This window comes from Narcine bancroftii, chromosome 1 (assembly GCF_036971445.1).
Source record: "Narcine bancroftii isolate sNarBan1 chromosome 1, sNarBan1.hap1, whole genome shotgun sequence".
Classification (NCBI taxonomy): domain Eukaryota; kingdom Metazoa; phylum Chordata; class Chondrichthyes; order Torpediniformes; family Narcinidae; genus Narcine; species Narcine bancroftii.
In genome coordinates, this window is record NC_091469.1 from 352,132,378 (window position 1) to 352,149,755 (window position 17,378).

A 17,378-nucleotide genomic window follows, 5' to 3' on the forward strand; every position below is an offset into this window, starting at 1 on the left:
AGCCATAGAGGGGGCAGTTTCAAACCAAAAATTGTAGTTCAAGTGAAGAAGTCCATCAGCAGAATGTGTGGTGCAGGGCAGATGTAATTAAAATGTTGACCACCATGGATAATGTGCTGAGAGGATTAGTACCTCCAAGTTCCTGGGAGATCTTTCCTGGAGCCAGCACACTGAGACCTCTCCTGGAGCCAGCATATTGAGGCAACTGTAAAATGTAGAAAGAGGCAAACCAAGCCAAGTCCATCGTGGGCAAAAATCTCCCATCTACCAAAGATGTCTATGTGTGGTACTACCTCAAGAAGGCAGCTAACATCTTGAAGGATTCCCATTACCCTGGTTGCAATCTCTTCTCACTCCTGCCTTCAGTCAGAAGGGACAGAAACCCGAGGTTCATCACTTCCAGATACAGTTTTCTTCCCCAACATTTATCAGGCCCCATATTAGCCTACCCAACCATAAACTACTCCGAGACCACCAAAAGATCTGTCTGCATTATTGAAACATTTTTCTTGCACTAACTGCAACTGTGAATATTTGTTTATATATTTTTTTGTATTTCTAATCTCATATAAAAATGTTTTAAAATTTAGTAGCAGGCGCTTTTGGCCCACAAAGCCCATGCCACCCAATTACACCCTCGGTATGCTTTTGGAGGGTGAGAGGAAATCGGAGCACCCAAAAGAAACCCATGTAAACATGAGGAGAACATACAAACTCCTTACAGAGAGCACCGGATTCGAACACAAGTCTCTGACACTGAAACAATGTGCGCTAACCCTGCCACTTGTCTTTTTATGTCTTGGCACATTGTGGTAATTTTATTTAGACTATAGTAGTTGGAATATCTTGTATATTCGTATGGCTGCAGCAACTAAGAATTTTGGTCTATCTAAACATCATACTTATGCAAATGATAATTAACTCTCATACACATGCACATTAAAATTCACCTGCATCTGAGCAATGATCGTGGAAACCATCTATGCTTCTTCCATCGTTCCACATCTTATTAAGTTATAAAATGGAACCCTCAGGCCTTCAAGTCAGGTCATGCATTCAACTTTGACTTTTCAGCACAGAAATCTCATCTGACACTTCAGTGCAGTCCTGAGGAATGTCTGCCCTGCCAAAGGTGCTGGCATTCAGATAAGGTATTACACTGAGACACCGACTGGTCTTATGGATGGTTCAAAACAATCCAATCATCTAGTTTTAGAAAGGTTCCAGAGAAAATTTACCTGCTGTTAATAACACTATTATTGCTGCTGCCTGTCCTCCAATTAATGAAAAGTCACCTGAGCATTATCATGATGCTGTTCACAGGACCTGCACATGTAGTGTTTCACATATGGGCATCAATGAGTAACTTCAGTTAAAAAAAACTTCTTTGCCTGATTTGGAACATATTGATATGGATACAGAAAGTCCAAAATAAGTTTTCTTTTACATACAGATGCTTACTACACCATGCCATGAACAAGGATCCTACCTGAATTGATGTTGACAAAAACAAAGCAAGATATACAGATATTATATAATTAACATTAATAACACATAGTAATAATAATAAGCCAATGCATAACATTATTTGAAAATTATGAAGTCATCTGTTCATTTACACATTAACAGTGACTTACCAGAGCCATGATGTCGGAGATTAAAAGAACAATCAGAAAAAGGCTATTGAAAAATATCACAGAAATAGGTTAAAGATTCACAATTCACACATTATTTCAAGCAATAGTTAAATGTAATAAAAAATTATTTTATAGCATACATAATTATTTTGTGTACCTGTTTGATGATAACTGAGTTGAAACTTGAATACTTTCAAATGCACACATCACGATTACAAAAGGGATTAATATCTGCAACCAATGAAAACATTGGTTCATATTCTGATATAATTGCTGTTCAGATCAATACAAATCAATTGAAAAAAACTTGCGTTGAATAGGTATTGATCTTCAAATTAAGGTCCATTTTAGATGCACAAATCAAGTCAGAAACCTGTTAAAAAAAATCTTGGGAATTCTGGTTTTCTCCTTCATTTTCTGACAACCAGAGGCATAAAGCTGCAGAAGCAAATTGCTCAAGGGCACTTGTGTTCCTTTTTAACTAAAGGTAAGTGTTGCTGGAAAAGGAACATAGTGGATAATAACGAATAGAACAGCTAAAGGTTTGTTCGTAATTTTCATTTGTAGTAAATTACTGCTGGCAGTGCAATTTCTATAAGGAGTTCATTTATGCTATATCAGTAAGCAGTATGAAATGTAAATATAAATGTTAACATTCCTTTAATTTTCATTGAAGCATTTTGTATTTCCGCCTTAACAAGGTGTGGTTTAATGGATGCTACTATTAGTTCTCTCACCTCTTGTTTGAGACTCCTGCCATTTGAGCACAAACTATAGGATAGCACACTATGCATGATAATATGATTGTCAGAGAAGGTCTTTTGGATGAGATACCCAAGTTTCTTCTGCTCCCTCAGTTGGTAGTAAAACAGTTAATAGTGTTAACATGTGTCATTACTATTGCAATGAAAGAAATTTAGTAGTAGCCAATGGGTATCTGGTAACCTCCAACAGATGATAATAATCAGATGTTGAATATTTTAGTGATGTTGATTCAATATTTATTCAAAAGGAAGAAATTGAACATAAAAATTGAAAATGCCAAAAACACTTTGCAGGCCACTTTGCTATGACCAAATCTCATAAAGGTTTATTTGGCTGCAAAAAGCCTTTTGGCATGCTTTGTCCAATACAATTGTTACATTTTTTAAACACAATTCAATTGAATAAATTTTAGAAAACTGTAATAGTATGGATTGCATATGCTAATTGGCTCAGGCTGGCCCACCCCCTGATGACACTCTTACCTGGACTCCTCCTCCTGGGACCCAGGCCATAAAGGTCAGACCACCTTTCCCTTCCTTGCACTTCCTTAGTTTGGATCCAGGCCAGCTCAAGTCTTTTGTGCAATAAAGCCCATCATTCCCCTCAAGTCTCTGTAATTGCAATTATTGGGGCTACTGATAGTGCCCAACAAAAACATACTTGACTGTTGACAAAGGAGAATGACTGATGCAGAATTCATTTATTTAAAAAGGATATTTTCTTTCCGTGAAGAGCCTGGGTGTAATATAATGCATCTTTTATTTGTACCAAAATCATTGACATGTGGATGTAAAATACTTGGGGATTTTTTTAAATATATGCATTAGATTTGATCACAGGGACGAAAAGCAAAAGAACAATTTCTAACTGCTGCTTTTAAGTGTCCTGGAAAATAAAATATAACCTGTCAAAGGAAACATCAGAGACTTTTTTTCCCAATATACGTGAATCTCTGTGTGAGTGAGGTAATGATTACCCACATCAAAATAAGTATTGAAATTACTGCCTATTTTAGCATTCATTTTTGACAACTATTTGAGAGCTTGATCATACAAAAATTATGGCTGCCCAGAGAAATTTCCCTGAAGCCCCTAACATACAGTGCTCACCATCATGTTTGGGACAGATAGTTTTTTTCTTTTATTTGCCTCTGTTTGCCACTGTTTTAAATTTCTAATCAAACAATTCACAAGTAATTAAAGTGCAAATTCCAGATATTATTCAGGTTTTTTTGTATACATTTTGGTTACACAGGGCCAAATAAAGGAAAAAAAGTATCTTTGTCTCAAACATTATGGAATTTTTACATTTGGAGGACAAAGTCAATGATAGATTTTGATCAGTCACAATGTTCCAGACCTGCTGATAGCTACAGGCTGAATAATAGGCTTTTAAAGATAATTCAGCATTGTTAAAGCAAATACCGGTATGGTATAGAGCAGATTTATCATCAGCTAACTACACACTAAAAAGATATCAATAACAATATCAATAACACAGTGCTGGAATGCTAGGAAATATAACCAAACCCCCATTAAATTTTAATAAAGGGCACACCATTTCCATGAGGCATTCCGTAAGGAATTTTTTGGATTATTCCAAAGGATGTAGTATTTATTTTTAATGAAATAATTAATCTTAAACATGAAAGTCTGTCTTTACAATAGTAGCCTCAGTTAGAGAGCCAAAATGGAACAAAATTCAAAGATATCGCAATCGTTCAGCTCAAGCCACAATTCTATTTTTTTTGCATACTAAATTGATTTCAATGCCTGACAAGTCACTAACCCTTTACTTTTAAATATTAAATTATTAATTTCAAGGATTGTGAGATTGACCTGACTATGGAGAATCTCTGATGTATTTAGATAAATTCAAATGAATTGTATGATCCATCTGATATGGTCAATAAGCATTCTGAATGACCCTTAATAATCATGAAAACAAAAATTTTCTGTACATTAGTCTGATTATACCAACCTTCCACATCATTAATGCTCCCATTGCAAATGGATTAAATACGGTCAAGAAGCAGTAAACAGATTCAGGATCAAAACTGGAATGAGATGAAGAAATATAAACCTGTATCAGCAAAAACATTATTCTCTTCCTCAAAAATGTAATGCAGAAATTTTACTTTTTAAGCTTTTTGTACATATTTTCCACATTTTTAATTCTAAATGCTGTGAATTATACAGAATTTATGTGATTTAAAAAAAAATTGTTCAAGAATTTTATGATTATGAAGATGTACACTGCAGGTATTTGACTTTAAAATCGTTATCCATCTGTAGAATTTCATTTAAAAATTAACTCAGATTACCTGTTGATAGATGCGATATTTCCAGTGCCAAAGAAAGCTGTCACAATTAAGAAAATCTGCAATTTCTCAGGTAAGGATAACCAAAGAATGAAAATATAATCCACACTATGTTAGTAGCGGTCTTTAAATTTCACAACACTGAGATTTATCAAAATTGAGTTACTTCAGATCAACATTGACATTTTCAAGTACAATCAAGAATTCAAGGTAGTGATTAACAAAAGGACTTTCAGACATTAAACATACTACATCTAACCTACTGCATCATGTACAGATGAGGCATTTTTTTTTAATATTAATTTTTTAATTCATTTATAGACTTGACCAAAGGCATAATTGTCCAATTTTGCCTGTCCTCTCCAAACTGATTATCAGTCTTCAAAGCACCATCCTCACTCCAGTTTTTTTTTTAATGTGGAAGCCTCAAAACCAAACTGATGGCAGGAAGCCTCAAATTAGAACCCAATCTTGTGCTCAGACAATAGACAGGCATTTCCAGTAATGCTGATCAGTCAATGATCATCAGTAGAAGCTCTGTCAGATTCTGCAATTGTCAAAGGTAGCAGTGACTGTTAATGCAGTATGAAGCCAGATTAGTTGAGATCTTGGTGGATTGGCTATTTGAAATACATCACGGTGAGATACTGGGGATTCCTGATCAATCACTTTCACAGAAACAGGAGCAAATGGAAAAAACCTCAGCAGCATAAAGTTGAGACAGACTGCAAATTTCAGTCCCAGAATTCTGTGAGTCTCCTCACCACAAAAAGTGCATGGAAGTCAGTCATGTAATTAGACACGAGTGTGATCCAACTTAAAATTATAGATAAATTGCTTCAAATTTGTGGTTGGCCATCATATAACTTGAACAAACTGAAGAGGTATCACTTAATACAGATTCCCTCAGTGAACCTTCTCTGTAAAAATGGGAATTTTAAAAAAAGTTAACTATCTTCAGAAGTCTTAACATTTATTTTGAACCCCAAGTACCAGGTGTTAGCAGACAAGTGTTTTACAAGCTTGTAACAGCAATTAAAGGAATTCCAGCCCACAAGATGCCATGAAATACCCACTTGATAGGGAGATACCTCTATCGTGAAAATATTTTAAAGGCAAATTTGTCAGAATCACATTCAACCTTAAAATCATCCCCAGATCAGGACTAACTCTAATTGACACCAGGGAATTCAACCATTCTCAACCTCTTTTTTTTTGCTATGATCCTCTTGGGACTCTGTTCAAATTTCATGGGCCCCCTCCCCAATGAATCAGTCAAATTTTGGTTTCTTCTATATTTCTCTGCTATAAAAAATAATCATGTTATGTGAGGTGAAAGTAGAGTTTTAATTATATAAGCTGTGAACCCCATTTAGAATGTCTGCTTTATATGAAAGTGTACTTCATCTGAGATTACACAGATTTTTAGGTAAATATCTTCAATGCCCTCTATAATGTTTGGGGCAGACATTTATTCCTTTATTTGCAGCCACCATCACAGATGAGGTGATATGCTTTGGTCCTTTATGGCTCCATACTTTGCTTTTGCCATCACTCTGATACAGGTAATCTGTATCTGTCCACAGAACTTTATCCAGAATTTTGCAGGGCCTTTTAAATACTTCTTAGCAAACTGTAATCTGGCCATCCTGTTTCTGTGGCTAACTCATGGTTTGCATCTTGCAATGTAGCCTCTGTATTTCTGCTCATGAAGCCTTCCATAGACAGTAGGCTTTGACACATCCACACGTGCCTCCTGAAGAGTTTCTGATCTGTCAAGACACAAATGTGGGGGTTTTCTTCTTCTCCTTCATTATGATGAGAATTCTTGGCATCAGCAGTGGAGGTCTTTCTTGGCCTTCCAGTTCCTTTGAGATTACTAAGCTCACCAGTATGGTCTTTGTTCTTCATGATGTTCCAAACAATTGATTTTGGTAATCCTAAGGTTTGGACAATTTCTCTTACTGTCTTACTCTTATCTTTCAGCCTCCTAATGGCTTTCATTGTCACAACTCTGTCCTCAAGTTGAAAAATAGCAACTAGAGACTCCAAAGATGATCAAAAACTTAGAAGCAAGCCTAGCTCTCTTATACCTACACCAATGAAGCAACTAACATACCCGAGTAATAACAAACACCTGTGAAACAAAATGTTCCAAATATTCTGGTGTCCTGAAATGGGCTGCAATTTGGACAAACCAAAATGTATATAAAAATCCTTTAATAAAATCTGGAATGTGCACTTTAAATCACATGTGAATTGCTTGATTACAAATTTTAAACTGTGGAGCAAAGAGGCAAATAAAGGGGGGAAAAAATGTGTCTTCGTCCCAAACATTATGGAGGGGAGTGTAAGTTAACTTCTGAGCTTTGAATATCTTTTTTGCAGTCAAAATTAAAAATGAAATCAATTGGAAACCAATATCTCAAAATAGCAACACAACCTAGAAAATTAAGGCTAAAGGATACAAAGAAATAAGATCGTCTTATGTCATCAAGTCTGAGCAGTCGTATTCGTGTGGTGTCAGCCTTCTGGGCAAAATCCATTTGGGACAACTATTATAATGAAAATATATTCAGTAACATATTAGGCAAAGGAATAAATTATCTACTCTCTCTCTTTTGAATATTTAGAAAATTACAATACTGCTGAGGGAGAACACTTAATCCACATTGCAATCTCCATTCAGAACGGCTAAGGACTTGCTTTCCTTTCCTCTCAATCTTTTCTTTAATGAATCTGAAATTTCAATCATTCCTTATCGAACCTACAAGTGCATTCTGAGTATTTATCTCAACTTATGTAATGAATTTCTTTCTAACTCCTCAGATTTTATATGTGTACTCCTGTTCATCGGTGGATTTGAAAATAGTGTAATAGTTTAATCTATCTGTACTATTAAACATTCAAGTAAAAAGCACTCTAGTTTTCTTAGTCTTCCCTCAAAGCTTATTTTTTATTACATCTGGATGATTTTCTCCACATCACCTCCAGTTTTATTTTTGATGCATTTCCTAATAATCAAAATAGAACAATATCCATAAAGTCAGGATGAGTCAGGATTCAGGGCATGGTCCACAGTTAGTTCACATCTCACAGGTTACATCAGAATGGCATTGCATTGGAATTAATAACTTGTTTGTTTCATTCTTTTCTAGTTTGGAATGTTAAATATTGATGATGTATATATAACATGTACAACATCAAGAGATTTCCAGTCAAATGGTTGAGTATAAAGTAAGTTTCTGGACTTCAGCTTCTGAATTTAATAGACAATGAGTTATGTTAATGTTCAGTGGTTAAGATTTCTCTGAGTCATTATTTATTTGTATCAATTAATTTCACTGTCCATTGCTGAAATGTTTATAAGATCAATATTGATAGGTTTGTAACTGCTATAGTAATTTTACACTTTGCAGTGCTGCTTTGTGACCCACACTATTTTGCTTTACTTTGGTCTATCTCAAATAAATTATCTTGGCATTTCTGTGTTACTGTTTCTTTTAAACCACAGGGCACATTTTATGAATATTTGCTTCTGGCACAGATTCATTTGAGAGGACATCATTTCAGAAGCTGAAGTGTGGCAGTCAAAGTGAATAAATTTTAATTAGATGAAATGCTATATGATATGTCCTCACTTACTCAACTTAAAATAGGGTTTGCCACAGGGGAGCACAAATCGGTACACCATTAGAGATCACAATAATAAAAATGTATAGCAGCTCATTTTTAAATAAAATAAATTATCACCATACGAGTAAAATCATCTTTCTCTGGCTTCCTTATTGCATTACATTTATTTCCCTCACTGGTATGGACTCTTCCCAGACATATGCACCTTCTGATTCACTTTGCTTCCAAAAGCCACTGAGAGCAACTTTCCATTTTTTTCCCCAACTTCCATGCAGGGAAAGCATCTTCCTCAATTTAAATCCTTCCCAAAAGGTTAGAAAGCTCAGATCAATGGGAGATTTGAAACTACGTTCCAGCTCTTCATGGCATTTTGTTACTGCAGTGGCATACAGTAATATTTTCGAAGGCTGTCTTTAAGAATGCCAATAAATCAAGAGATTTTTCTTCTTATGCCCTTTTAGCTATTAACCATTTACGGAGTGGAAACAGGCCATGTCGGCCTTTCGAGTCCGCACCAGTTCACTAGAACAACTCCACTAGCTCAAACCTCCCGCTCACTGGCAGGGTTGTCATATGCAGCAAGGCTAGAAAAACTGGACTTGTATCCATTGGAGTTTAGAAGGATGAGGGGGGACGTGATTGAGGTATACAAAATCATCAGGAGGATAGACAAGGTGAAGTCTGATTACTTGTTCCCAATGATGGGGGAGACGAGGACTAGAGGGCATAGTTTAAGAATACAGGGTAGGCCCTTTAGGATGGAGATGAGAAAGCATTTTTTTTACCGAGAGAAGTGTGAATCTGTGGAATGTTCTGCCACAGAGAGTGGTAGAGGCGGATTCGCTGACTATGTTCAAAAGAGAGTTAGATAAGACTCTTGTGGGTAACGGAGTTAAGGGTTATGGGGATAAGGCTGGAAAGGGGTACTGATGGTAATGATCAGCCATGATCTAAAATGGTGGTGCTGGCCCGACGGGCCAAATGGCCTACTCCAGCTCCTATTGTCTATTGTCTATAACCCCCTCACCTCCATTTACACATCCAACCTTCTCTTAAATGAAAGAAGGGACCCTGCCGCAACTATCTCATTCAGAAGTTCATTCCATTCTGCCACCAAAAGAATCATTTTTATTTTTTACAGATTTCCCCTGCAAAAGCTCAAAAGTGGTGGACTCTGAATAAATGACCAGCCCAGCCAGAGATGAATCACAAGAGACCTTCAGACTATTTTAATCAATAACTGCTTAATTCCTTCTTTCTCTCATCAAAATCTTATCAGTGCAAGACCATAACCAAGTCATAGTTAAGAAAAAATAGTGGTGATCTGAAGACCTTTAAGCTTGCTTTGCCATTCAGAAGGGTTAGGATTGAATCTCTACTCACTCCAATTTCATTATTCTACCATAATCATATGATCTTGACCTTAATAACCAAAAATGCAAATCTTAATTTGGAATACACCTATTGCTTGAAGAACCCAGAGGAAACCCATACAGACACGGGGATAACGTACTGTAGAGCTCGTTGAAAGAACCAAAGATTTGTTGATCCAAACCATGGCTTTTATTAGCAAAAGACAGGAGCTCTTCACAGGTGGCCGACCAGTCTGGAATGATCCGACCTGGCTAGGGACACAACCCTTTAAGGCCCAGACAGTAAGCATGGCTAAGCTCTCAGCCAATCGCTGTAAGCACAGTCATTACATACTCTAGATACTGTAACTATATACATTGGTGATAGGTCTGTACTATCACACGTACAAACTCCTTACAGACAGCACCAGATTCGAACAAGTCACTGCCACTGTAATCGTTGTACTCCTGTGACACGAATTGTGCCACCCTTTATCAAAAATTATCATCCATGTTTTCACAATAAAATGATTAATTTAATATTTACTATATTGCTCATACTTTTTTGTTCAATTTCCCCAGCTGCCATGGCATGATATAAACTCAAGGTGCTAGTTCATTAGTTAAGATCCTGGACAGGCAGTCCTGTACATTAGTATAAGACTACTCCTTAAACAAGATTACAAATATGACCCAACACAGGTCAATCTGCACCTTAACTAAAGAAATTGTAATTTTTTTATATTAAATCCAACCATTTCTGCAAATAATAGCATAGCAACCTTCCTATTGACAAGTCTGTGGATGAAGGACCAAAATAATTCAACTGGAACTCTTCAGTTTTCTGAAAATGCATTCTTCCCAAGCAAGTTACTTAGACCTGAATAAAGTATCGAGCTGGGTTGGCAGGGCAAAGTCAAACCTGACCTGGCCTCAATCCAAAGCTCAATGTCAGGTCCTATCAAAGCTGGAATGGATAGGCAAGCTCCACTGGTAATATAATACAAGCAACATTCGTGTTGAGGTCGTAATGGCTCTGATTTTGCAGAGGGAAGCCAGCTACATTTGCCACTGAGAAACAATTCTCCTAAATTTATCTCATGTCTTCAGAAAAACATGCGGACGGAGAGGATTCTGGACCTGATTGGTTGGGTCTGGCGGTCCTGGAGAGAAAGAGGTGCATCCATCCATGCACAAAGCTGTAGAGGAGTCCTTTCAGGTGGCAAGCCTAGCCTACAACTCTTGTAGTTGTCAAGGTTTTTAATGACTAACTACCTCAAACATTCAAAAGCAGTAAAAAAAATAGATTAAAAGTGAAATAAACAATCAAAGCATAAGTATAAAAAATCATATGGAAATATTTAAAATTAAAACAATAAAAACACTATTATAATCACAAATAATTTTGTGGCACGGAGGCACAGTTAGCATAGCAGTAAGCACAACTTTGCTACAGCGCCAGTGATCGAGACAGGGATTTGAATCCAACTCGGTCTGTACATTCTCACTGTGTCTGCATGGGTTTTCCCCAAAGGCTCCAGTTCCTTCCCACTGTTCAAAACATACCAGGGATTGTAGGTCAATTGGGCAGCACAAACTCATTGGCCAAAAGGGCCTGCTATTGTCTAAATTTAAATTTACCTTTCCTCTTCACAGGTGTAGAGGTTCTATGAAAATGAAGGGTCTCAAATCCTGCATCATATTAAGATCTGGAAGCAGCTTTCCTAGTATAAATACTGAAAATTCCAAAGAGCTCCTGCTTCTTTGTTGGACTCTATTAGGAATCAAGTACAAATGCCTAACCTTTTATCTGGGATTGTCAGGACCAGACACCTGCTGTTGTTCGGAATCTTCTGGATTTTGGAATCATTTTCATTTTGGTCCCTTTAAGCAAATGCCTCGCTCCTAGTCTCCAGTGTCATCGCCCCCTCTAGCTATCTGTCACGCCAACGCCGTGCTAGACTACTTTGCGCCTGAGGTCAGGCTGAGCTCAGGGAGGGGATTCAACTTGCACCTTGCAGGAGGATCTTGACCAGTGCGTCAGTCAGTTGTAGGTCAGAGGCAATGGGGTGGCCCAGAGCACAGCCAAAAAGGCGTATCTCTTTCGCACGGAGTATAATCCCCTCTAGTGAGGAGCATAATTTCACTTTGTCCAAATTTATTTTATAACCCTACACTTTCCCATATTCCTCCAATCTTAAATATAATTTACATATTGAACTTACTGGTTCTATTAAATAAATCAAAACATCATCAGCAAATAAATTAATCATATTCCTCTCGATTAACTTTAAATTCCTTAATATCAAGATCAGATCAAATCAATTCTGTAAGTGGTTCTATTGCTAGAACAAATAAAGCTGGCAATAATTGACATCCTTGATTACTAGATCTAGTTAACTGAAACGGAGCAGAAACCACTGACAAAAGACAAAGGAGGAAAAACCCAACACCCAACCCCAACCAACCAATTTTCCCTTGCAACTGCTGCAACCGTGTCTGCCTGTCCCGCATCGGACTTGTCAGCCACAAACGAGCCTGCAGCTGATGTGGACATAAATCTTTGTCCGCCAAGCCAAAGAAAGAAAGAAAGCTTTAGGTTCATTATATAAAGTTCTGATCCAAATATCTGTCCCAATCCAAATCTTTCCAACACCTTGAACAAAAACTCCCATCCTAATCTATCAAACTCTTTTTCCACATCTAAAGCCACTGTCACTTTTAAATCTCCCCTCTTTTGTGCCAAATGTATAAATGTATAATAACATTATCCGCAGACTGTCTCTTTTTACAAACCCTGTCTGATCCATATTTATCAGCTTTGGTAAAAAGATTTCTCAGCCTATTTGCTAAAATTTTTGCAATTATCTTATAATCTATATTTAACAATGTAATTGGTCTATATTACAATGGTTTTAAAGGATTTTTTGGTATTACTGTTATTATCGTTGTAGAAAAAGATTCTGGAAGAGTGTGCATCTCCACTGCCTGGGCTAATACTTCCATAAAAGGAGGAATCAACAAATCCTTAAATTCTTTATAAAACTCAGGCAGAAAACCATTCTCTTCTAGCGATGTATTGCTTTGTAATGAGCTCAATGCCTCCCTCACTTCTGTTAGAGTGAAGGGGGTATCCAGCTCCACTTGCTCATCCAAACTTAACCTTGGTAACCTTATTTGTGACAAAATGTTTTCTATTTTATCATAGGAACATAGGAAGTAGGAACAGGAGTAGGCCAAAAATGGCCCATCGAGCCTGCTCCGCCATTCAATACGATCATGGCTGATCTAATTTATGACCTAACTCCACCTACCTGCCTTCTCCCCATATCCCTTAATTCCTCTATCATGTAAAAATTTATCTAACCAAATTTTAAATATGTTTAATGAGGCAGCCTCAACCACTTCCCTGGTTAGAGAATTCCAAACATTCACTACTCTCTGGGAAAAACTATTTTTCATCATCTCTGTCCTAAATCTACTCCCCCGAATCTTGAGACTGTGTCCTCTCGTTTTAGTTTCCCCGGCCAGCTCAAAAAACCTTCCTACATCTATCCTATCCATACCCTTCATAATCCTATGTTTCTATAAGATCTCCTCTCATTCTTCTGAACTCGAGCAAATACAATCCTAGTCGATTTAATCTTTCATCATAAGTCAACCCCTTCATCCCAGGGATCAACCTAGTAAACCTCCTCTGGACCGTCTCCAAAGCCAGTATATCCTTCCTCAAATATGGAGACCAGAACTGGACACAGTACTCCAGGTGCGGTCTCACCAGTACCTTATACAGTTGCAACATTACCTCCCTACTCCTGAATTCAATTCCTCTAGCGATGCAGGCCTACATTCCATTTGCCTTCTTAATAACCTGCTGCACCTGCAACCTAACTTTTTGCGATTCATGCACAAGCACTCCCCAAGTCCCTCTGCACCACAGCATGCTGTAATTTTTCACCCTTTAAATAATATTCAGATTGATATAACTTAAGAGTAAAATTACTTTAAGACTTTGTTAATTTCTTGAGATTTGTAAGTCGTCACATTCAAATCCATCTTAATTACATTAATCGTACTTGAGACTTGCTCTGCTTTCAACTGCCAAGAGAGGACCGTATGGGCCCTCTCACCTAGCTCATAGAAGTACTGGTGATTTTTCATCTGAGTTTCAATACATAATTCTGCACTTAGACCAGTGTTGTCACAATACTGATCATTATTAAATAACAATATTTATTGTTTGTACTTTTTACACATATGGCACAAACAATTCTTATATCTCTTTCTCTATGAATACTTTTGTATAATTTGCAGTGTCAACTTCACAACATAAATTCAATTAAAATACTTGGTAAACTACTAACTTCAAAACAATTGGTTTCTTATTACCTTTGGAATTTGAGAAATATAGTGAAGCTTGATCATCTCATGTTCCAGATTAATCCAAACAAACATTAAGCAAGAGAGGAGAAGTGGAAATAAAGCTTCATATCTGATTGAAATATTAACCTTGTTAAGGCAAAACTATCAATGAAAACAATTTAATCTCCCAAAAATATGTTAGAATCTGGGCCAGGTTTTTATTTATTATTTTCAATAAATAAAATAAAACTAATTATCTTTCCTTTTCATTTAAAGATAATTTAAAGTCATGGATCTTGTGTCAAACCAGTGTGAAACAGAAAAAAAAAACTTGAAAAGTTCAGAGAAAACTCTCATCAAATAAAAACTTCCCAGTTTAGTTGGTAAAATATATTTACCTCAATGGAACATCTCATGGCTCCAGCATGGAAGTAATCATTTAGAAACAATATTCATTCCCAAACATCGAGGTTTACCCTGGAGCCTCCTGAAATGAAAGATTAGTGTCTTAAGATGAAAAATTGAAGGAGAAAAAATAATTTATATTTTTTCCTCCATTTATTTTAATAGCTGAAAAAAGACCATTGAAGCCAAGGTCAAAAGGAACATGTTTGCATAAGATGATTGGTGGGAGAGAGTTGTGTGATGAAATTTCTAGGAATGCATCCAACATTGTCTAATGTGTAATGCCGATTCTGATTTACACCAAACTGCCACAATTCTGCCATATTAATAAATTAGGTTAAAGAGCTTCAACCTTGAATTCGAGAATGGAAGGACTGTTGCTGGATTCAAGACATAAATCAAGTGGAGGTCTGAACCTCAGAAATATCCAGGCATGGAGAGTCGATGTTAATGGGGTCTCCAATGTATCACGAGTCAGACAACAATTATTTCAAATGAGCTCATCTTTTACACATAAACACAAAAAACTACTTGCTTAATATTCTTTCCTCAAAAATTCTGTGGTGAATTTAAAATCTTCATTGAGTCTGCTATTTATGAGTGAAGCTGCAATATGATTACTAGGCTAACCCAGAGATTTATAATCAGTCTAGAGCATGTGAAATGGGATCTACAATCAGTTAAAGCAGAACTGGGTAGGTCTGTTTATGAACTTCTTAATGTTAGCAGAACAATTAATGATCAGAAAATACACTAAAATGATAAATACATAGATTTAAGTACAAAACCCATCTTCAGAGTCATCCCTTGTCACCATTAAGTCTGCTACTTATGCTGGAAGCTGAAATCTAACTTCAGACATAAATCTCTGTGGTTTAGAGAGGGAGTTCCTGAAGAGGAAACAGTCTTGACTGTGCACACAAAACGGAGAATGTGAAGTGATATCGTGTTGGTAATAGTCAGCCACAGTCTTATTCAGCTGCCAACCAATTTTTGCCTTACTATGTTCATGCAAAACCAATGGTTGCAATTAAAATGTGATGCACAAATAAAAATGATCTGAAACAATTATTTTAATATTAGCAGCAACATATTGAAGATATTATAAAATAAGCAAGGGAAATAAAAGATTTTTGAAAAGGAATACAAGAATGCCGAGAAATTCTAGTTTTGGATCAACCATTGCACATTTCAGTAGTGCTAAAAATGGATTGGATATTTTGGTTGTTTTGAGCATCCCCTCTTTTAGTTGTCAACCACTGGCAAGTGTTTCCTTAAAAACCTAGGGTCTGAGCCAGGGTCCTTTTTTTAAAAACTCACAACAAAAATTTGGTCACAGATGTTTAAGGGAGGAAATTGTGGACATGTTTAGAGGAAGAATTTGAGAGCTTTGAGTCTAAGTTCTTGAATTCTCCCTCTAAACATGTCCACAATTTCCTCCCTTAAGACATCCATGACTAAATTTTTGATCGGAGCAAGATTTAGTTTAATGAAATGTCTTGGGGCATTTTCCCTGTGGAAATGCTATACAAAGATAGTTTTTTGATGCATTTTGCTTTGCAAACAAACATTCAACCTGTAGTGTGGATTGTGGAGGGTCGTGTGGCCTCTCTGACTGGAACTTGGTGGGAATGTAAATTGTGGAGGGTCACATGACCTCTCTGTTTGGAACCTCATCAGAAGTTGCTGCATCACCTGCCAATCATGGTTGGACTCTACCCACCTATTGGTGCACACCTGACCAGTGGCCTCTTTAATCACCTGGTGATTACCTGGGCCAGACCCTCCAGCTTACTACTCTATAAATTCCACCACATGCTCTTTAGCCCTTCAGTCCTGAGACGAACCCTACTGTGGACAACATTGGAGGAGTCACTGGTAAGGTATGTACTATAATGGGATCGGGCCTGTTGTATACGGTTGAGATTGCAGATAGCATCTGGGCCGAGCCCACATTAAACAAGGGAATGGCAGGTAGCGTATTGTAGTCCTTACTGGTGATGTCTCTACAAACAGTTGCTAGTATAGATGTATTAAGTCTGATGTAACTGGGATGTACTGTGCTTGTGAGAATATAAGTAGTTACTGGCATTATAGTGTTTAGTCTGATGTGACTGGCTGCACTGTGTTGTGTGATTAAGAATACTTGCATGTGTTATCTCTGTAGCAATCCACTCATGTGGGTTTCAAAAAAGATTATTTCTGGATTCAGCCTGTGTCTAGATCTGCTATTGTTTGAACCCACTGAACTTATCCCTCTTGACACAACACAACCACTAAGAATGGTACTAGGCCAGAATAACACAAAGCATTCCTACAGATGATTAATGTACTGTCTCCTACAATATCGAAAGGATATCCAATATATATTTATGCACATATGTCTGTTTGTTTGCCTATTCACCATGCAAATCAATACAGAGCACTCGAGAAATGTCCAAGGAGGTTCAGTAGGGGAAACGTTTGATGCTGAATGTCATGACCACATTGAATTTAATCTTTACGGTAATATGAAGTTCAAGTGTTTTTTTGACTAGCTTGCACTGACTTGAGTTTTCTTTGGCTTGGCTTCGCGGACGAAGATTTATGGAGGGGGGTAAAAGTCCACGTCAGCTGCAGGCTCAATTGTGGCTGACAAGTCCGATGCGGGAAAGGCAGACACGGTTGCAGCGGTTGCAGGGGAAAATTGGTTGGTTGGGGTTGGGTGTTGGGTTTTTCCTCCTTTGTCTTTTGTCAGTGAGGTGGGCTCTGCGGTTTACATCCGGTACCGCACGGGTGGCAGTCTCTTCAATCTGAGGCGCCTGCAAGCTCACACCAAGACACAAGAGAAACTTGTCCGTGAACTACTCTTTGCAGACGATGCCGCTTTAGTTGCCCATTCAGAGCCAGCTCTTCAGCGCT

The 17,378-nt window shown here is 37.3% G+C and overlaps 1 protein-coding gene and 1 long non-coding RNA gene across 17 annotated transcripts in view; one reads left to right on the forward strand and one right to left on the reverse strand.

Moving 5' to 3' along the window:
* Positions 1-17,378, reverse strand: part of pign (phosphatidylinositol glycan anchor biosynthesis, class N) — a 136,251-nt gene that overhangs the window by 11,597 nt on the left and 107,276 nt on the right. For 4 of the 10 annotated variants that reach the window (XM_069910757.1, XM_069910747.1, XM_069910748.1 and 1 more), the window contains exons 22-28: positions 14,100-14,202; positions 7,191-7,277; positions 4,726-4,781; positions 4,383-4,458; positions 1,795-1,868; positions 1,638-1,680; positions 133-205 (exon numbers count right to left, since the gene is read on the reverse strand). In XM_069910757.1, the coding sequence (XP_069766858.1) occupies positions 133-205; positions 1,638-1,680; positions 1,795-1,868; positions 4,383-4,458; positions 4,726-4,781; positions 7,191-7,277; positions 14,100-14,202 (512 nt within the window). Of the gene's footprint in view, positions 1-132; positions 206-1,637; positions 1,681-1,794; positions 1,869-4,382; positions 4,459-4,725; positions 4,782-7,190; positions 7,278-14,099; positions 14,203-17,378 lie in introns of those variants that run through there. The other 6 variants (XM_069910764.1, XM_069910788.1, XM_069910780.1 and 3 more) reach the window with 4 other exon arrangements.
* Positions 1-17,378, forward strand: part of LOC138749460 (uncharacterized) — a 31,153-nt gene that overhangs the window by 3,345 nt on the left and 10,430 nt on the right. For 2 of the 7 annotated variants that reach the window (XR_011348672.1, XR_011348677.1), the window contains exons 3-4: positions 4,736-4,795; positions 7,881-7,959. This is a non-coding gene — a long non-coding RNA (uncharacterized lncRNA). The other 5 variants (XR_011348669.1, XR_011348660.1, XR_011348666.1 and 2 more) reach the window with 5 other exon arrangements.